The sequence below is a fragment of the Emys orbicularis genome, chromosome 1 (assembly GCF_028017835.1).
Source record: "Emys orbicularis isolate rEmyOrb1 chromosome 1, rEmyOrb1.hap1, whole genome shotgun sequence".
NCBI classification, from domain to species: domain Eukaryota; kingdom Metazoa; phylum Chordata; order Testudines; family Emydidae; genus Emys; species Emys orbicularis.
The window spans coordinates 178,836,239-178,853,536 of NC_088683.1; the positions used below are offsets into that span (position 1 = coordinate 178,836,239).

At 47.4% G+C, this 17,298-nt stretch overlaps 1 protein-coding gene across 2 annotated transcripts in view; it reads right to left on the bottom strand.

The window, feature by feature from the left end:
- RCSD1 (RCSD domain containing 1) overlaps positions 1-10,230 on the bottom strand; it is a 49,388-nt gene extending 39,158 nt beyond the window's left edge. For both annotated transcript variants that reach the window (XM_065414138.1, XM_065414135.1), the window contains exon 1: positions 10,054-10,230. In XM_065414138.1, the coding sequence (XP_065270210.1) occupies positions 10,054-10,059 (6 nt within the window). In that variant the 5' untranslated portion in view covers positions 10,060-10,230. The remainder of the gene's footprint in view (positions 1-10,053) is intronic.
- Between the last annotated feature and the right edge of the window lie 7,068 nt (positions 10,231-17,298).

The following is a 17,298-nucleotide window of genomic DNA, read 5'->3' on the forward strand; positions in this document are numbered from 1 at the left end:
GACATAGACTTGAGTGTTCTATTCTATTTTACTTGGTAATTCACTTTGTTCTGTCTGTTACACTTGAAACCACTAAAATCCTACTTTCTGTATTTAATAAAATCACTCTTTACTTATTAATTAATGCAGAGTATGTATTAACACCTGGGGGGGGGAAACAGTTGTGCATATCTCTCTATCAGTGTTATAGAGGGCGAACAACTCATGAGTTTACCCTGTATAAGCTTTATACAGGGTAAAACGGATTTATTTGGGTTTAGACCCCATTGGGAGTTGGGCATCTGAGTGTTAGAGACAAAAACACTTCTGTAAGCTGCTTTCAGTTAAGTCTGCAGCTTTGGGGCAAGTAATTCAGACCCTGGGTCTTTGTTGGAGCAAACGGGCGTGTCTGGCTCAGCAAGACAGAGTGCTGGGGTCCCGAGCTGGCAGGGAAAGCAGGGACAGAAGTAGTCTTGGCACATCAGTTGGCAGTTCCCAAGGGGGTTTCTGTGATTCAACCTGTCACATATGGCTTTTTGATGCTTTTATGGCACAAGAAGTTGTGGTATCTCTTGCTCCTGCATTTGCACCACCCTGTATAGGAGATTTTTCTTCACTATAAAGTGAGGTCCTGGACCCTGGCCCTTCCCATCCACAGGTATCCAGTCTATCTCGGCCATCTCTTTCTTGGCGTTATCATATCTGGGGTCCTCTGTCTGGACCCACCCGAAAGTCTCTCTCCTGTGACTAATCTGCCTGAGCTCCCAGGGGCCGGCTTCTGCTTCTTTCAATGGCTCGCCACTGTCACGGCTGGGGCCGGCCTCCAGCTCACCTTCTGTGGTGGTAGTTTCTCTGCTGGCTGCCCGTGTTTAAATGCCTACTAGGGCAGTCTTATGGCCCTGGGTCAGGATCCGGGTTCCAAAGGCCTTCCTTTCTTTTTTTGTCTTCCAGGTTTTTCGGGGGGCTGAGAACAGATCCTGAGAAATCTCAGCAAACAAACATCAGGGGTTAACATTCCCCCGGCGATGAGTCGCTGCCCTCAGGGTCCCCACCTTCCTCCAGCCTCTCCAGGGGGAGTAAATTATCAAACCCTGGACAGTCCCTCCCAATGACTACAGGATATGGGAGTTTAGGAACCACACCCACTGTCACCTCAATGGGGTTCCCCATAACCTCTATCTCCACCGGGATGGTGGGGTAATGGCTCACAGCCCCATGCATGCACGTCACTGCTACGTGTTTGGCTTGTAGCAGCTGGCTACTTTTTACCAGCTTACCCGAAATGAGGGTGATAGCCAGGGCCGGCTCCAGGGTTTTGGCCGCCCCAAGCAGCCAAACAAAAAAAAAGCCGCGATCTGCGGCGGCAATTCGGCGGGAGGTCCTTCGCTCCAAGCAGGAGTGAGGGACCGTCCGCCGAATTGCCGCCGAACAGCTGGACGTGCCGCGCCTCTCCGAAGTGGCCACCCCAAGCACCTGCTTGGTAAGCTGGTGCCAGGAGCCGGCCCTAGTGATAGCACTCCCCGAGTCCACAAGCGCTGTAGTCTCTGCTCCGTTTATCCTCACCAGCCTGGTGTAGTTATGCGGGGCTAATGCAACCCCCGTGAGGTGGATAAGGGAGCACGGGACCTCCCAATCCCTCAAGTTACATTGCATAGGCTCCTTGGTGCTGGGGCACTGTGCTGCTATGTGTCCCCACTCCCCACATGCAGAACATCTATAATTGCTTCTAGTCATTCCCCCATCACGTGGGTTAGTCCCAGGGTTCCCCCAACTCAGGCCAATCCCGACCTTCTGGTGTCCCTGCTGGTTTTCGGCTCCCCCCTTCTTTCACCTAGGACTCCCTGGGGATTTTGCTGCCCAACCTTCCAGGGTTGGGGTTGGGTGCTTGCTTCGAAAGGTGCCTTCCTTGGGTAGTTGGGTCAATTTCCTGGCTGTCATCCATCTGTCTACCAGCGTGATCATCTTGTTGTAGGTGGACGGATCGTTCTGGCCTACCAATTTGCAGAGATCTGGTGGCAGTCCCCACATGTAATGGTCCATGACCCGGGTCTCCAAAATCTCCTCCAGGCTGCACACCTTTGGCTGTAACCACTTCCACACGAGGTGTATGAGGTCAAATAGCTGGGACCTCAGAGGTTTGTTCTCCTGGTATTTCCACTCATGGAATGTTTGGGCCCGTACCGCTGCCGTTACCGCTGATCGTGCCTTCAGACGGGGATAGTCAACGGTGTCCATGGTAGGCAGGTCAAAGTAGGCGTTCTGGGCCTCTCCGCACAAAAAAGGGGTGAGAATGCTGGCCCACTGCTCCTGAGGCCATGCCTCACGCTGAGCAGTTCTTTTGAATGATAGGAGATATGCCTCTATGTCACCTTCTGACGTCATCTTTGGCAGACAACCAGTGGCCCTCAGGTTTCGCGTCCCATCGGACCCCCGGGCCTGGGCGGTGAGGATTTTCAACTGGTCCACTACCTCTCGCAAGAGGGCACGATCTTGGGTCACCTGGCCCATTAATAATTGATTGGTTTCCTGTTGTAGCTGCATAGACTCCTGTTGTGCCATTGCCTGAACCTGGGAGGCCTCCTGCTGGGCCACCGTGGCTTGCACCAGAGCTCTCACCATCTCCTCCATTGTGGTACAAAACAAAACCCCAAAACCCCAGTGCACTTTTTTTTAACCTCTCTCTTCTGCCACGCTGTCAACAATCATTCTACTCCTGACACCAGTTGTGACAAAGCTCCGACCTTGTCTCAGTGGGTCCCACGCTTCCAGGCAGATTATGCTAGCCTCAGAGACTCACTGTGACCTTCCACATAGCCCTTCTTTCTCTAGGGGCAAGAGTCACAGCCTACTGAGCCATTTTCATCATAAGCCAGCAAGGGAGGTGGGAAGAAGCAACCCACCCTCGCACAGTCTCTGTTGCTTCACAGTCTCTGTGATTAATCAGGGAGAGTGGGGGAGAGGAAAGGGGGAGAACCCAGGCCCGCCCTCTACTCCGGGTTCCAGCCCAGGGACCCTAATAGCAGTAACTCTTGGTAGCTGACTTTGAAACAGGACGTGTACAATTTCCAGGGCCACTTCTCCGCAGCAGCCCCTCCCCCCCCACTTCCTCACCATCTACTTCACCCTTACCTCAGAGCCTCCTTCCTTGTGCCTGATAGGGTTTGTACTGCCCAGTTTCTCCAGCAGCTATACCAGTTTGTGCTGTGATCTTGTCAGATTGCACAAGTGAGGTTAGATCTGGCTGGGTCTATGCTTAAAACGGAGACCTCCAGATTACACCTAGGTGCTGAAACGAGTGACAATGGTGATTCAAAATGCGGTATCCTTTTAATTGAGTCAGTGCAGAACCAATGCACCAGTATGGGGTTGGGGCATGGTGCTATTGGAGATATTGTCTCAGATGAAATGTAGAACTGTAGTACTTTGTGGCATGCAAGATCTCATAACATTTTAATAGGAGCAGGACAGTGATCTCAGGTATCCTAGCCAAATTTCAACATTTGTAATTATATTCTGCCTACTAAAATTCCATCTGCAGTTTCAGCTGGAGATGGTATTGTTTTTTCACTTTACGTTCTAAACTATTTAATGTGGCTATGTTGTATTGAATAGCTTCTACATTACAGCAGTTGAGAGTCTTAGCCATTTTACAGTGTGGGGACAGTGTGTGATCATCCACTGTGTTTAGAAAGCACGTTGCCCATCTAGATCACCTTTCATCCAAGGAAATCAAAGTACTAATATTAAACAAATTGTGTTGCAAAGGCAACTATGGTATTATCCCAAACAGCCCACATGTGGTGGCCAGCACAGCCACTGAGTTACCTTTTTCAACACCTGTTAGTCAATGACAAGGACAACCAGAGAGTTGCTTGTAACAAGACATGCTCTGATCAAGAACCATAATGTTGTTACTTAAACAGCATTTTTGTTGCTACTTAGAACAATAGTTCTAAAACTGGAGACTACTGTCCAAAGGACAAGAACCACCATGGAATTACCTTGTACAACATCAGTGCACTTCCTTCCAATTGTAAAGACTGCTGTGAGGCTAAAGCTGGAGAAACCTCTTCCTTTGTTCAGTAGAGGACACCATAGTTATTTTATAGTATATTCACCAAGAGCCAAATTCTGCTCCGTTACACCCATTAAATCCTTTCAGTGAGGCTATATGCATGTAAGTGAAAAGAATTTGGTCCAGTTCTATTTAGTTGACAATAGCAGGGAAGATAACCCTGTTGCAATTCCTGCTGGCAGTATCATTGCATCACTATGTTGCCCGTGCTGGCAATAAGATTTTACAAAGTTATAGGCTGGAATTGTTAACGTAAAAGCATTCCTTGGATGAGGCTCCTAGCTGGTGGATCAGTTGGGCCCTGCACTGATTGACTTTGGAAAACCTTGGACTAACAAAAACAACAAGGAGTCTGGTGGCACCTTAAAGACTAACAGATTTATTTGGGCATAAGCTTTCGTGGGTAAAAACCTCACTTCTTCAGATGCATGGAGTGAAAGTTACAGATGCAGGCATTATATACTGACACATGGAGAGCAGGGAGTTACTTTGCAAGTGGAGAACCAGTGTTGACAGGGCCAATTCAATTAGGGTGGATGTAGTCCACTCCCAATAATAGATGAGGAGGTGTCAATTCCAGGAGAGGAAAAGCTGCTTCTGTAATGAGCCAGCCACTCCCAGTCCCTATTCAAGCCCAGATTAATGGTGTTAAATTTGCAAATGAATTTTAGTTCTGCTGTTTCTCTTTGAAGTCTGTTTCTGAAGTTTTTTTGTTCAATGATAGTGACTTTTAAATCTGTAATAGAATGACCAGGGAGATTGAAGTGTTCACTTACTGGCTTTTGTATGTTACCATTCCTGATGTCCGATTTGTGTCCATTTATTCTTTTGCGGAGGGACTGCCCGGTTTGGCCAGTGTACATGGCAGAGGGGCATTGCTGGCACATGATGGCATATATAACATTAGTAAATGTGCAGGTGAATGAGCCCTTGATGGTGTGGCTGATGTGGTTGGGTCCTCTGATGGTGTCGCCAGAGTAGATATGGGGACAGAGTAGCCAACGAGGTTTGCTACAGGGATTGGTTCCTGGGTTGGTGTTTCTGTGGTGTGGTGTGTAGTTGCTGGTGAGTATTTGCTTCAGGTTGGGGGGTTGTCTGTAAGCGAGGACTGGCCTGCCTCCCAAGGTCTGTGAGAGTGAGAGATCATTTTCCAGGATAGGTTGTAGATCGTGGATAATGCGCTGGAGAGGTTTTAGCTGGGGGCTGTATGTGATGGCCAGTGGTGTTCTGTTATTGAGGAAAGGTCACAGGATTTCCTAGACCCACATGAACAGTATGTATAAAGCAAGCTGACTTTTCCCCTTCTCCACTCTCCAGACACACAAGTGCCTGGAATGTGGTGGAGCTGATGTACTCACTCACTAAAGGAAGTGTATTATGCTGCTCAGCCGCAACACTTCCAGCCTATTAAAAAGTGGTGATGGGCTGGGGAAGAGTGACGTGTCCAATCCTTGGCTCAGGAGGCTGATAGGGTTATACTGGGGCTGGTTGGAAAACAAGAATTCTGTTTTGTGAAAAATAAACCCCCTGCGGTTTCAAAAATTGCTTTAGTTTCTCATCAGAATGAAAATGAGACTTTTAGGGTATGTCTGCACTTTGAGATGAGGTTGTAATTCCCAATTCAAGGAGACATACCCGTGCTAGCTCTAATCGAGCTAGTACACTAAAAATAAAATGTAGCCAGCAGAGGGTGAGCGCCAGGAGGGACTAGCCACCCTGGGTACATGCCTCATGTCTCGGACGAGAGTGTACTCAGGGTGCCAAGCCCCTCCTGCTGCTCATGCAGTGGCTACGCTCTATTTTTAGCATGCTAGCTCAATCAGAGCTAGCATGGGTATATCTTCCTAAGCTGGGAATTACAACCCCACTTTGCAGTGTAAACATGCCCTAAGAGAGTACCACTAGCCAGAATAACCAATAGCCTAGTGGTTAGAGCGATCATCTGAGATGCAGGAAAGCCACATTCAAGTCCTTGCTCTGCCTGATGCTGAATAATTATTAGTAGGGACAGAATAACTGCTTCTGCAGCGGTGTTGTCGCTTGGGGAGAGGACTTTAGCCCCCTGGATTTTTAGTATGATATAATAATGGTAGACTAGAGCTCAGCGCTATGCTCTGCCACAGTCTGTCTGAATGTGCTGTTAAATAGGAAGGTAAGTCTGTCTGTATTCCCTTCAGAGGGAGCAGTTGTGTTGGACTCTGATGATGAGTCTGACAGCTCATGTGGGAGGAAAGGGGAACAGAGGGCTGAGAGAATCTTCCTTCCACTCCTCTGCTTCTCCCCACTATCTCACCTATTGGGACCAGGGTACAGGCTACCATGGGTTCTTGTGGTAGTGGCAGAAGTAAGGAGTTGATGTCATTCTCACACTCAATGCCCTGCCTGTATCAGGTGAGGACCCATAGCCCAGCAGCTCCTGTACATGCCTCCTGTGGAGGATGCCCCAAAGCAGAGAGAACACAGGCTGTGGGACAGGGAACCCATTCAGTACATAGCCACAGAAATGAAGTGGCCAAATGAGCTACCAGAGGAGCAGAGAACTGCTCTCCTCTCTGGCAAAATGAGACCCCATCAGGAGTCAGCTTCCTGGAGGGAGATAGAAATACAGACACCAAGAAGAGGAGAAATGAAGCCAGCTGAGGGATACAGAGAAGGGAGAGGTAAATGTCCCCAAAATAAAGTTGTCAGCTGCAGCCCTACTGTTCAGAGAAAATAAGAACCACTTTTCACCTTAGTCCAGAAAACAAACTGAAGCTCAGAGACTTGGATTGCTTCCACCTACCTTATTTGTAACTTTCATGTGCCTCTGTGCTACCAGTCTCCAGCATAAGGGTGGCAGGGAAAATGCCATAACAATAACCTACTTAACCAGCAGCAGGAGGTAGTTCCACATGAGGCCTAATCTCACAAGTTTTCCAGCTGAGTTTCATAAAGCTCAGAGGCTCTTACAGATCCAAAATGCATTTGAACTTGAGGCTGCTTATTCAGACCAAACTCCAAACCTTCTAAGGTAATTACAAACTAACAGGGCTGCATGTTTCCCCTACTTCCAATTCTGTGGGTCCTGGGGAGAAAATATAGTGAATGTTCTCCTGAGGGAAGTTTGGCTTTCAGTATTGCTAACCCCAAGTGTTTTACATGTTAGTTCTTTTTATTTGCAGTCTGCAGGTGGAGCCTTTTAGGATTCACATTTTCAAGCTTTGGTCTGCAGCCATGAAGGCTAGAAGCTTACTTTTTAAAAATGAAAGGTTAAACTTTTTAGGTTAAACCTGACTCCAGGAGTGGGGGCATTAAGAAAAACAAAATATCATGAAACTCACAGTAAAACCATAGGAATTAGCAACCTTGGACTTTGCTGTATTCTCCCTTACTTGGGGTGCTAACCCATCTTTGTTTGTAAAGCAGCTGTCCTAACTAAATGCTCAGTATGTTCCTGATGGCAGACTGGATAAGATTCTAGCTACAAAACACAAAGAAAAACAGCAGCAATAAAACCACACAAGGCAAGTGAGCCCTGGCTATTTTTCTTCTAAAGGTTCTAGAGATCTGATAGAAATGGCAATCATCTGGAGGTAGCCCATCTCATTTCTGTAGTGCTGGTAATCATCATCCGTCCCATTAGTGTGAAGAGCTTGCCAATTATACCAGCTGCAGAGCACCTAACTGCTCTGCACTCTACAACTGAAGCAAACTGCCTGGCAAAGGCGGAAAATGACAGAACTTCTTGTTCCTGTTGCACCGATGCATTAAGCATAGATCCTGCAGACAAAAGTCTGTATCTACCACTATATTCTGGCCCAGCTGTCTGCAAAATGCTCTAATGAGGGAGAAGCAGACTGAGAAGGGACCTGGAAATTCCTGAGTCTTTGATCCTACCTCTGCCACTGGCTTCATATGTGGCCTAAACCTCTGTATAATATTAACTTCCCTTACAGTGGTTTGAGAGACTAAATTCATTATTTGTAAAATGTTTTTGAAGATGAAATGTGCTGTTAAATGTTAAATATAATAACTAAAAGGAGATGTGATGGTCTACAAATGGTTGAAGCAAGTAAAAATGTAGGCAGGACAATAATTTATGGTGGTAAAAAGGAGATAGCTAGGAGTAATGGGAAAAATCAAGAGAAGGAAAATCTTAGATTAAATCTGAGGAAGAACTTCCTGATAATGAGATCTAGTAGGCCCTGTGCGTCTCCCAAAGGAAGTGGAAGCCACATGTCTTGTGACCTTTAAAAACACAACTGCATGAAACACTAGAAAATACATTGTCCCGTGCTGGTGGAGAATGGATTAGATGTGACCTAATGTCTGCTCACGCTCTAAATATTAGTCTGCCTATAAGCATGTGATTTCCTGCATGGTAAGTACTTTTTATATTAGATCTTCTACTAGCCCCTGAATTTCATGAGTGTCTGGCTTTATATATTTTCAGAGTTTCCTAGCAGGCTGAGAATCACCCCTGGATAACCTTTAGTCTGTTTCATTGGCTTATGAGACAAACAACAAAGCCCCTTCTCAGACAGAAGACATCACAGGATGCTGTACAACGAAAGACGATAAAACTAACTGTAACTTAAGGACAGTTAATGACCCAGGCTTGGCTCTATCAAATCCACATCCCCATAGGAATCCACTTAATTTGTGACTCCTGCAACATGGCTCATCTTGAGTTGGTGTGATCACTGCTTGATTCTGCTCCACACATAAAACCCAGGTGACCAAAGATCTGACTGCCTTTTGAGGACTTTCTACTGAAGGTGCCTGATCTTTAACCCGTGCCCTTAGGGCATCCCAGCACGCAGAGGGGCTGGTTTAGCAACTGGGAGTTATCAGAACTCCCAAGGTGAGCTGCACAGTGGAAATATTCAGAGAAAAATGATGGCAGTGCCCAAGGAACACTGTTCCCTATTCTTGCTGTGTGTCTCCTGTGCTCAGAGCCACTTCACCACTAGGACAGGGGCCTAACCCAAAACTTATTTCCCCAGAAAGAATACAATAAGGTACTTAGCAAGATCTGTAATTGCAGAGGAATGAATGAGAAAATCTTTTGCCATTTGAAGTTTTGACAATTGTAACAATCTCCCTATATTCTATGCCCTAATTAATAACAATAAATAATACTTTGCTCTTCTATGGCAACTTTCATCTAAGGCTCTCCAAGTGCTTTAAAAACTCTAGTGAATTCAGCCTCATACCATCCCTGGGAGCTAGGGAGCACTATCACCCCCATTTTGCATTAATGGAAACTCAGGCACAGAGGGGTGAAGCACTGTGCCCAAGGTCATGCTGCAAGTCAGTGGCAGGGTTTGGAATAAAACTCTGGAATTCTGACCCATATCTCTGTACTCCCACCATCAGACCATGCTCCCTGCGTTCCCTGGGGACAAGATCGGGGGTGCAATGAAAAGTACAAGAAATTCTTAATTATATGGTATGACTTTTTTTTGCATAAACAAGGTTTCTTATATCCGCTGCTTCCTCAGTCAAAAATCTCTGATTTTGACAATGAAAGTGAGATTGCAAGATCCACAAGGGACAGAAGGAACATTGGGGTCTAAAATAAAGGACATTCCTGCAAAGGGGCAGCTGAGATGTATGGCTACAAATACCCCCATGAAGCCTGAAGTTTCAGCTCTATCGGCTAGTTCCTCCTCCTGTGCCCAGTTTTATAACTGAGTATTTGAATCATGCCTCAAAATGATGCAGGCCCTTGAAGGTTACTGCCTTCTCCAACTCAGGGGAAGAGGCTCAAAAATGAATGATACTCCACACTCCTCCCCTATATTCACATGCTCTCTTCTTCTCTCCCTCCCCCCCAACTTTAGAATAACTCTGTGCAAGAAGTTCGAAGGGGTCATTTACCGTTTAATACAACAAATTGAAATTATTACCTGCTCCTAGTGGGAAAGTGCCATGTAAAGGTGGAGCTAATTCAATCTGAACTGCTGGGGCAAGTAAGTCAGCAAAGTAACGCGCGGCTACGGAAATAAATTTTTTACCTCCATATCCTGCAAGTGAGGGGTGTCCTCAGGACAGTCGTTCTTCCCCACCCTTTCCCCACTTAGCTGTGGAAAATTTCTGCCCAGCCAGAGTGAGAACACACTGCTGAGCAGCGTATAATATAATATCCAAGCCCCAGCTCAGCTTGAGAACTGACAGAGCCCAGTGAGCAGCCCTGCACTAGAGAACAAGGAAGGAGGGAGGGTGGTTGAGAGGAAGGGAGGGTGGGGAGTGGTGGGGGAGGCAAAGCAATCAGGGTTTAAATTTAGACACAAATCTAAACAGATACTGTCCTTCCCAGAGTGCAGGGCTCAAGAGAAACCTAGCAGCAAACTCTGTGCTCTGCCCAAACATGGGGGCACTAAGTGTGTATTTCCTCTGTATCTCTCCCTTTCTTTCTCTTCTGTCCATACTCCCACCATAATTTTCTTTTTTTTCTTTCTTCTTCTTCTCCCTACATCTGCATTCTTTCCCTCCTCTGTTTGTCATTATTCTCCCTCTCCGGGTCTACAGTCTTTTCCTTTTGCTGCAGCCGTTCCTTCTGTCTTTTTCTTCTCCTCTTTCAACTTCTGACCTTTTAAATCTGTAGCGGGTGAAAAGATTTTAACTGACACTTGGGATGGGCATGGGGAACATAAGAGGAGCAGATATCATATCATTATTATATTTGTAGGGATGAAGGCTTCACAGTGGTAGGTGCTGTGCAAACACAGAATAAAAAGATGGTCCCAACTGCAGATGTAAATTGCTAAGTCTGAAACAGGATTGACTTTTTCCACTTCCAGTCTTTTTTTTCCCACCATTTAGCCAGATGTGCTAATTCAGGATGCTACTTTTCTCAGTAAAGACTTGAGCACTGACAAATAAAGCTACAGTTGTGCTGGTAAAGCTGGGTTTTTTTTTTTTTTGGTAGATGCACAGGATTTAGATGCACAGGATTTAGGGTATGTCTACACTGGCAGAGTTACAGCACTGGCAGTTACAGCACCACTCAGAGAGCGCTGAAGGGAAACCGCTGTTGTGTGTTCACACTGTCAGCTGCCCACACAATAGCATGTTCACACTTGCAGCGGTATTCAGAGCGGTGCACTCTGGGCAGCTATCCCACAGAGCATCTCTTCCTCTTTTGCTGCTAAGTGTTGTGGAAAGGCGGAGGGGGTCGTGGGGCATCCTGGGCCCCTTGATGCATTGCTTTGCATCCCAGCAATCCCTGTGCTTCCGTCCTCATTTGGCACCATTTTTCAACAGTTTGTGTATGGCATGCTCTGCCTCTTCAGTCTGCAGGAGTGGATCCCGAACTGTTGACCAGTATGCTGCTCGCTCTGACTAACACGTCACGAGTGGCAGTGGAGTTATTCCTTAAACTACAAAGGTAAGAGGAGTGTGACATCGATCTCGCCACGCATACTAGCTATGACACGAGATTGCTTGTGGCATTCACGGAGGTGCTGACCACAGTGGAACGCTGCTTTTGGGCTCGGGAAACATGCACTGAGTGGTGGGATCACATTGTCATGCACGTCTGTGGCTGCAGAACTTTTGGATGAGGAAAGCCACATTCATGGGACTGTGGGATGAGCTTGCCCCAGCCCTGCGGCACAAGGACACGAGAATGAGAACTGCCCTGCCGCTGGAGAAGCGCATGGCGATTGCATTGAGGAAGCTGGCTACTCCAGACTGCTACCGATCGGTCGCTAACCAGTTCGGAGTGGGAAAGTCGACCGTTGGACTCGTGTTGACGGAGGTGTGCAGGGCCTTTAATTGCATCCTGCTCCGAAAGACCCTGACTCTGGGCAACATGCGTGACGTGGATGGCTTTTCACAAATGGGCTTCCCTAGCTGTGGAGGAGCGATAGATGGCACACATATTCCAATTCTGGCACCAGACCACCTAGCCACGGAATACATTAATCGGAAGGGGTATTTCTCAACGGTTCTCTAGGCGCTTGTGGATTACCGTGGGCATTTCACAGACATTAACGCATGCTGGTCCAGAAAGGTGCATGATGCATGCATCTTTCGGAACACTGGCCTGTTCAAGAAGCTGCAAGTAGGGACTTTCTTCCCGGACCAGAAGATCACCGTAGGGGAAGTCGAAATGCCCATTGTGATCCTGGGAGACCCCACCTACCCCTTAATGCCGTGCTTATGAAGCCATACACGGGGCAACTTGACAGCAGCAAGGAGCAGTTCAACAACAGGCTGAGCAAGTGCAGAATGACTCTTGAGTGTGCTTTTGGCCGTTTAAAGGCCGCTGGCGCTGCCTATATGGGAAGTTGGACCTGGCCGATGACAGTATTCCTATGTTTATAGCCGCGTGCTGTACGCTCCATAATATTTGTGAAGGGAAGTGTGAAAGCTTCACTCAGGGCTGGACCACTGAGGCTCAGTGCCTGGAGGCTGAATTTGAACAGCCAGAGACCAGGGCTATTAGAGGGGCACAGCACAGAGCCATAAGGATCAGGGATGCCTTGAGGCAGCAATTTGAAGCCGAAAGCCACTAATATTTGTTGCTATGCTCGGGAGTGCAGTGCTTGTAATGCTAGGAGGTGATTGTGATTGGTGCAGACGAGGCAATATGAAGGTTTAAGATAACTGTCTGTTGCTTTGTAGGGCTCTGTTTGCTTTCAATTTATAGAATAAAGATTGCTTTCAAACCAACACAATTCTTTTATTAAAAAACAGCAACCAGAGGAGAATATCAAACAAAAAAACACATCAGCACTAAGGGGGATGAGGGAAGGGAAGGTCCCAGGAGGAGGTGAGGTCTCGGAATGGCTAAAGATTTGTGTATGTCCAGGGATCATATCCAACCTTCTCTTTTGGAGTACAGTGCAGCGGGTACTGTACTTCAGCAGGGCCAAACTGCAGAGGGATGGGTGTTGAGTGCAATGGGTACTGAGAGTCTGCAGGGCTGGACTGTGAGGAGGGAGGAGTGGAATGCCACGAGTACAGACTGGAGCCAGGAGGTTGATAAGAGTGTGTTGGCAGTGTCTGAGGGGCGCATGGGAAAGAGTTTTGTGACAGCGGCTGCAGGAGAGGGCTGGGCGCAGAGCTGCTCGGTTTGCAGTGCTAGTATCGCCTGGAGCGTGTCCGCTTGGTGCTCCATAACGTTTAAGAGCCGCTCTGTGGCTTCATTTCTGGCATGCTGCATTCTCCTTTCAGTCCCTCTTCTCGCTGTCCCACCACTCCTTCAATTCCTGTTTTTCGGCGGCGGAGTGCATCCTAACATCACACAGAAAGTTCTCCTTAATTCTTCGTGGCCGCTTTCTAATTCTGCGCAGCCGTTCAGCCAGCAATAATGAAGAGGGAGACTGGGCTCCCAAAGTCATCTCTGTGACGCCAAAATGCAACATTTTACAGAAGCAGTATTGTTTGCAACACACAGAACACTGATTCAGTGATTTAAAACACAGCCAGTATTCACATACCTGTCACTAACTGGCTGACCCCAGGCAAGCACACATGAGCCACAAGACCTCCAAAATGGTGAGTAGCTGCAGCGGCAGGGTAAATCAGTGTTCCTAGGTCCTACTGTACACTGGGCATGTGGCTCTTGGGGACAGCCAGCTCTTTGCGGGGGGGGGGGGGGGGTCTGATAATCATTCCTGTCCCCACATTTTCCACAGTCTGTGTTCATTATGAAAGAGATCTCGCTGCTGAGGGTGAGCAGGGAATCAAGGGAGGGTCTTCTCTAAGACTGCAGCTACTGCCCTGGCCCTTATGCAGCTCCAATGTGTGCAGTAATGGTCCTCCCCTTAGTCCCCTGTGATGGCACAGTGGTGCAGAAAAGTTACCATTAATTGGGCAAGAAACAAAGCAGTTCTGCGGCAGCGGATTGCTCAGTATTTCCATGAGAGTTTCCTGGAGATCTCTGAGGCAGATTCCTATGAAGTGAGGGAGTCAATCAACAGCCTGTTCTGACGCTCAGACTAGGCATGTGGTGGTACGTGCATCATACAGACACAACCCTGCTTTGTGCACCCCTCCTGCCCCCAACAACTTGCTTCAGCGATTCCCAAAATCAAATCCACTTACCAGGGGTCTCCTCTCCTGTTTGCGCTTCGCCAAGATCCAACAGCTGTGACTGGCTAGCCTCCTCCGGAGTAGAAAAGAGCTCCTAGCTGCATGCATCTCTGACCTCCGAGTCATCCTCTGTCTCCCCCTTCCCGTCCAAGATTTCCTCCTCCTGGCTCGGTCCACTCTCGACTGCCACGTGAGCCACCGAAGTATCCACAGTGGCCTTTACAGTGGAGGTGGGGTCGCCACTAAGTATCACGTCCAGCTCTTTGTAGAATCGGCAGCTCATGGGCGGTTTGTCTCCTGAGCCTTGTGATAGGTGTTCCGCAGCTCCTTCACTTTGACCCTGCACTGCAATGTGTCCCGGTCATGGCCCCTTTCTGTCATATATCGTGAAATCTATCCATAGGTATCATAATTCCTACGGCTGGAGCGCAGCTAGGACTGGACAGCCTCCTCTCCCCAAATGCCGATGAGGTCAAGGAGCTCGGCATTGCTCCAAGCGGGGGATCGCCTGGTGAGTGGAGCAGGCATGGCCACCTGGAAAGATGCGCTGAGACCACTGCACGCGTCACCAAGCAAACAGGAAGGAATGTATGGGGTGGGGATGACGGTTGGTCACCTGAGGGCAGGGCAGCAGAGTTCAAACCGATGACCAGAGAGGCAAGAACAGGTATTGTGGGACACTTCCCGGAGGCCAATCGTAGTGCTGTAATTGACCAGGGTGTCTACACTGGCACTGCGGCGCTGTACCCCCGGTGCAGAAAGCTATACGCCTCTCATCGGGGTGTTTCTTTTACAGCGCTGCAACTGCACAGTTTCTGCGCACTAAGTGGCTTGGCAGTGTGTACACGTCGGGAGTTACAACACAGAAAGCTGCTTTACTGTGTAGAAACATGCAAGTGTAGACAGGGCCTGAGTTAGGAAGAATTAAACCACAAGAGCATTTTGCTAAGGTCTCACTTTCCATACAGATCACAGAAATGTCAACTAAACAAATGCTCATCATGCCTGTTTTAGCAGCCCTCATGCACATGCTCCACCCACAGAATGTTGATCCCCATTTACAGAGATCAGTGCAGAGGATCAGATCCCCACCTATGGGGAGGAGTGCAGAGGAATTTGGAAAGACTTTTTTTTTTTTTTTTTTTTGGTCAATTGCAGGGTCTCCATCCTCCAGAGCTGGGAAGTGACACAAGCCACTGAACAGTCCTGTTTCATAACTCTGCCTCTAGGACAAGTGAAAGAAGATTTAAAAGTATTTTTTGAAAGCCAGGTTCAAGATTTAAACCTGACCCTCCTCATGGTTGTGGTGATGTTAGCCACCTAGATGCCATCAAAGTATAACTATATGGCCCTACAGCATACTTATATCTTGCCCTATTAAAGTGACTGCTTTGTATACAAACCCTCTTATTGTTTAGCAGATCCTGGAATAAAATAGACTTAAGTCATGATATTTTTACCTCTTAATTACAATATTGATGGGTGCTAGGCTACTCTGTGACTCAGAGTATGTCTACACTGCAATGTAAGCCCAGGGTTTGAACTCAAGAACAAACCTAATATTACTTCCATCCATACACAGTCTGACCCAGGGTCCCAGGACCCCATGGAGGTGGAGGGTCCAAGCCTGAGACAAGCCAGGACCAGGGTTCAAACCCTATTGCTTTGCAGTGTAGATGCAGCCCCACTGGACTCGTGTTCTGGGAGCCCACCAAAAGTATGTCACAATCCTATAGGCCAACTTTCTTTGCCTTGCTAAGACAGTCAAATTTTCCCACACTGCACCATGAACAAAAGGCTAGAGTAGGAGGGTGTTAGGAAGTCTGTAATATGATTGGTTGGACTCAGGTCTGCATACAGCAGTGTGGACACTGGAACCTCAGGTTCAGGCCCAGGTTAGAAAATTCTTAACTTGGGGTTGACAATCAATGTAGATGCTCAAACCCTGTGTTCTGTAACTCAAAGTCCGCTGAATTGAGTTCCACTAACCCTAGGTTTACATTGCAGTGAAGACATATCCTCAGCTCCTATCCAGCAAAAAGCTCTCAGAATGATTGCTGGAATTGCCATGGGCTGGTCCCAAATCTTGCAACTCACTGGATAGTTAAAGAATCAGCCCCGGTTTGTTTTGTGACTTGATTTGAGTTTTCAAGTCATGGCACTGTCAGCATGTGATAATACTTGCACAGATGCAGTGGGAAGACGCAGGACCAGATCCTGGGGAGTGCCTGGCAAACAGCTGACCCAGGAACAAAGGTGTGCAAAGCATCAGCCCCAACCTGCACTGTACATTCTTTGGACAAAGTAGAGGATCTGGCTTACAGTTGTTCCAACATGATTATTTGATCCTGATACAAATACAAAAAAATAGCAGCCATGCTGTTTCACTGTCACTTCAGATAGCAACATACCTACAGGTATTAGTAGCTTAAACTCTAGATATAATAATAATACACCTCCACCCTGATATAACGCTGTCCTTGGGAGCCAAAAAATCTTACCGCGTTATAGGTGAAACCGCGTTATATCGAACTTGCTTTGATCTGCCGGAACGTGCAGCCCCCCCCCCCCCCCCAGAGCACTGCTTTACCGCGTTATATCCGAATTCATGTTATAGCATGTCATGTTATATAGGGGTAGAGGTGTACTTAGTTCTTTTATAGTGCTTTTCATCAATAGATCTCAAAGCTCATTCCAAAGAGGAAAGTATCATTCACAACAAATACACATCACTTCAATAACACACCCAAACCATACAGCCATACACTAGCAACTGAAAATGCAGGGGGGATTGGTGCCATGTGCAAAATGCATTGGCGGTCTCTAGTCACTAGGTAGTCAACAGTGTGACAAGGTCTGTGGTATTAACTGGTTCCTGATGAATAAAAGATTAACTCCAGCTCTGCTTCCCCCTTCCTTTGCACAGGTGGTATGGGGGAAGTGCTAAAACAGAGGCTGCTTGGAAGTCAGGGAGGAGAAAGCCCATGGGAAGGTATGTCTCCACCCAACAGAGGGAATAGGACTGGGTTGCAGCACATGTTTTCTGATTATTTTAATATATTTTAGTTTCTTCATGCAAATACTGATTCTATCCTTCCAGAGTAAATATAGGGGGAAGAGACTCTACTGACTAAAACTGGCTATTGGCTGCTGAACCATTCCATTAGCTCATACCTCCACATCACAACAAACCACCAATGCTACATCTGGAAGCCTCA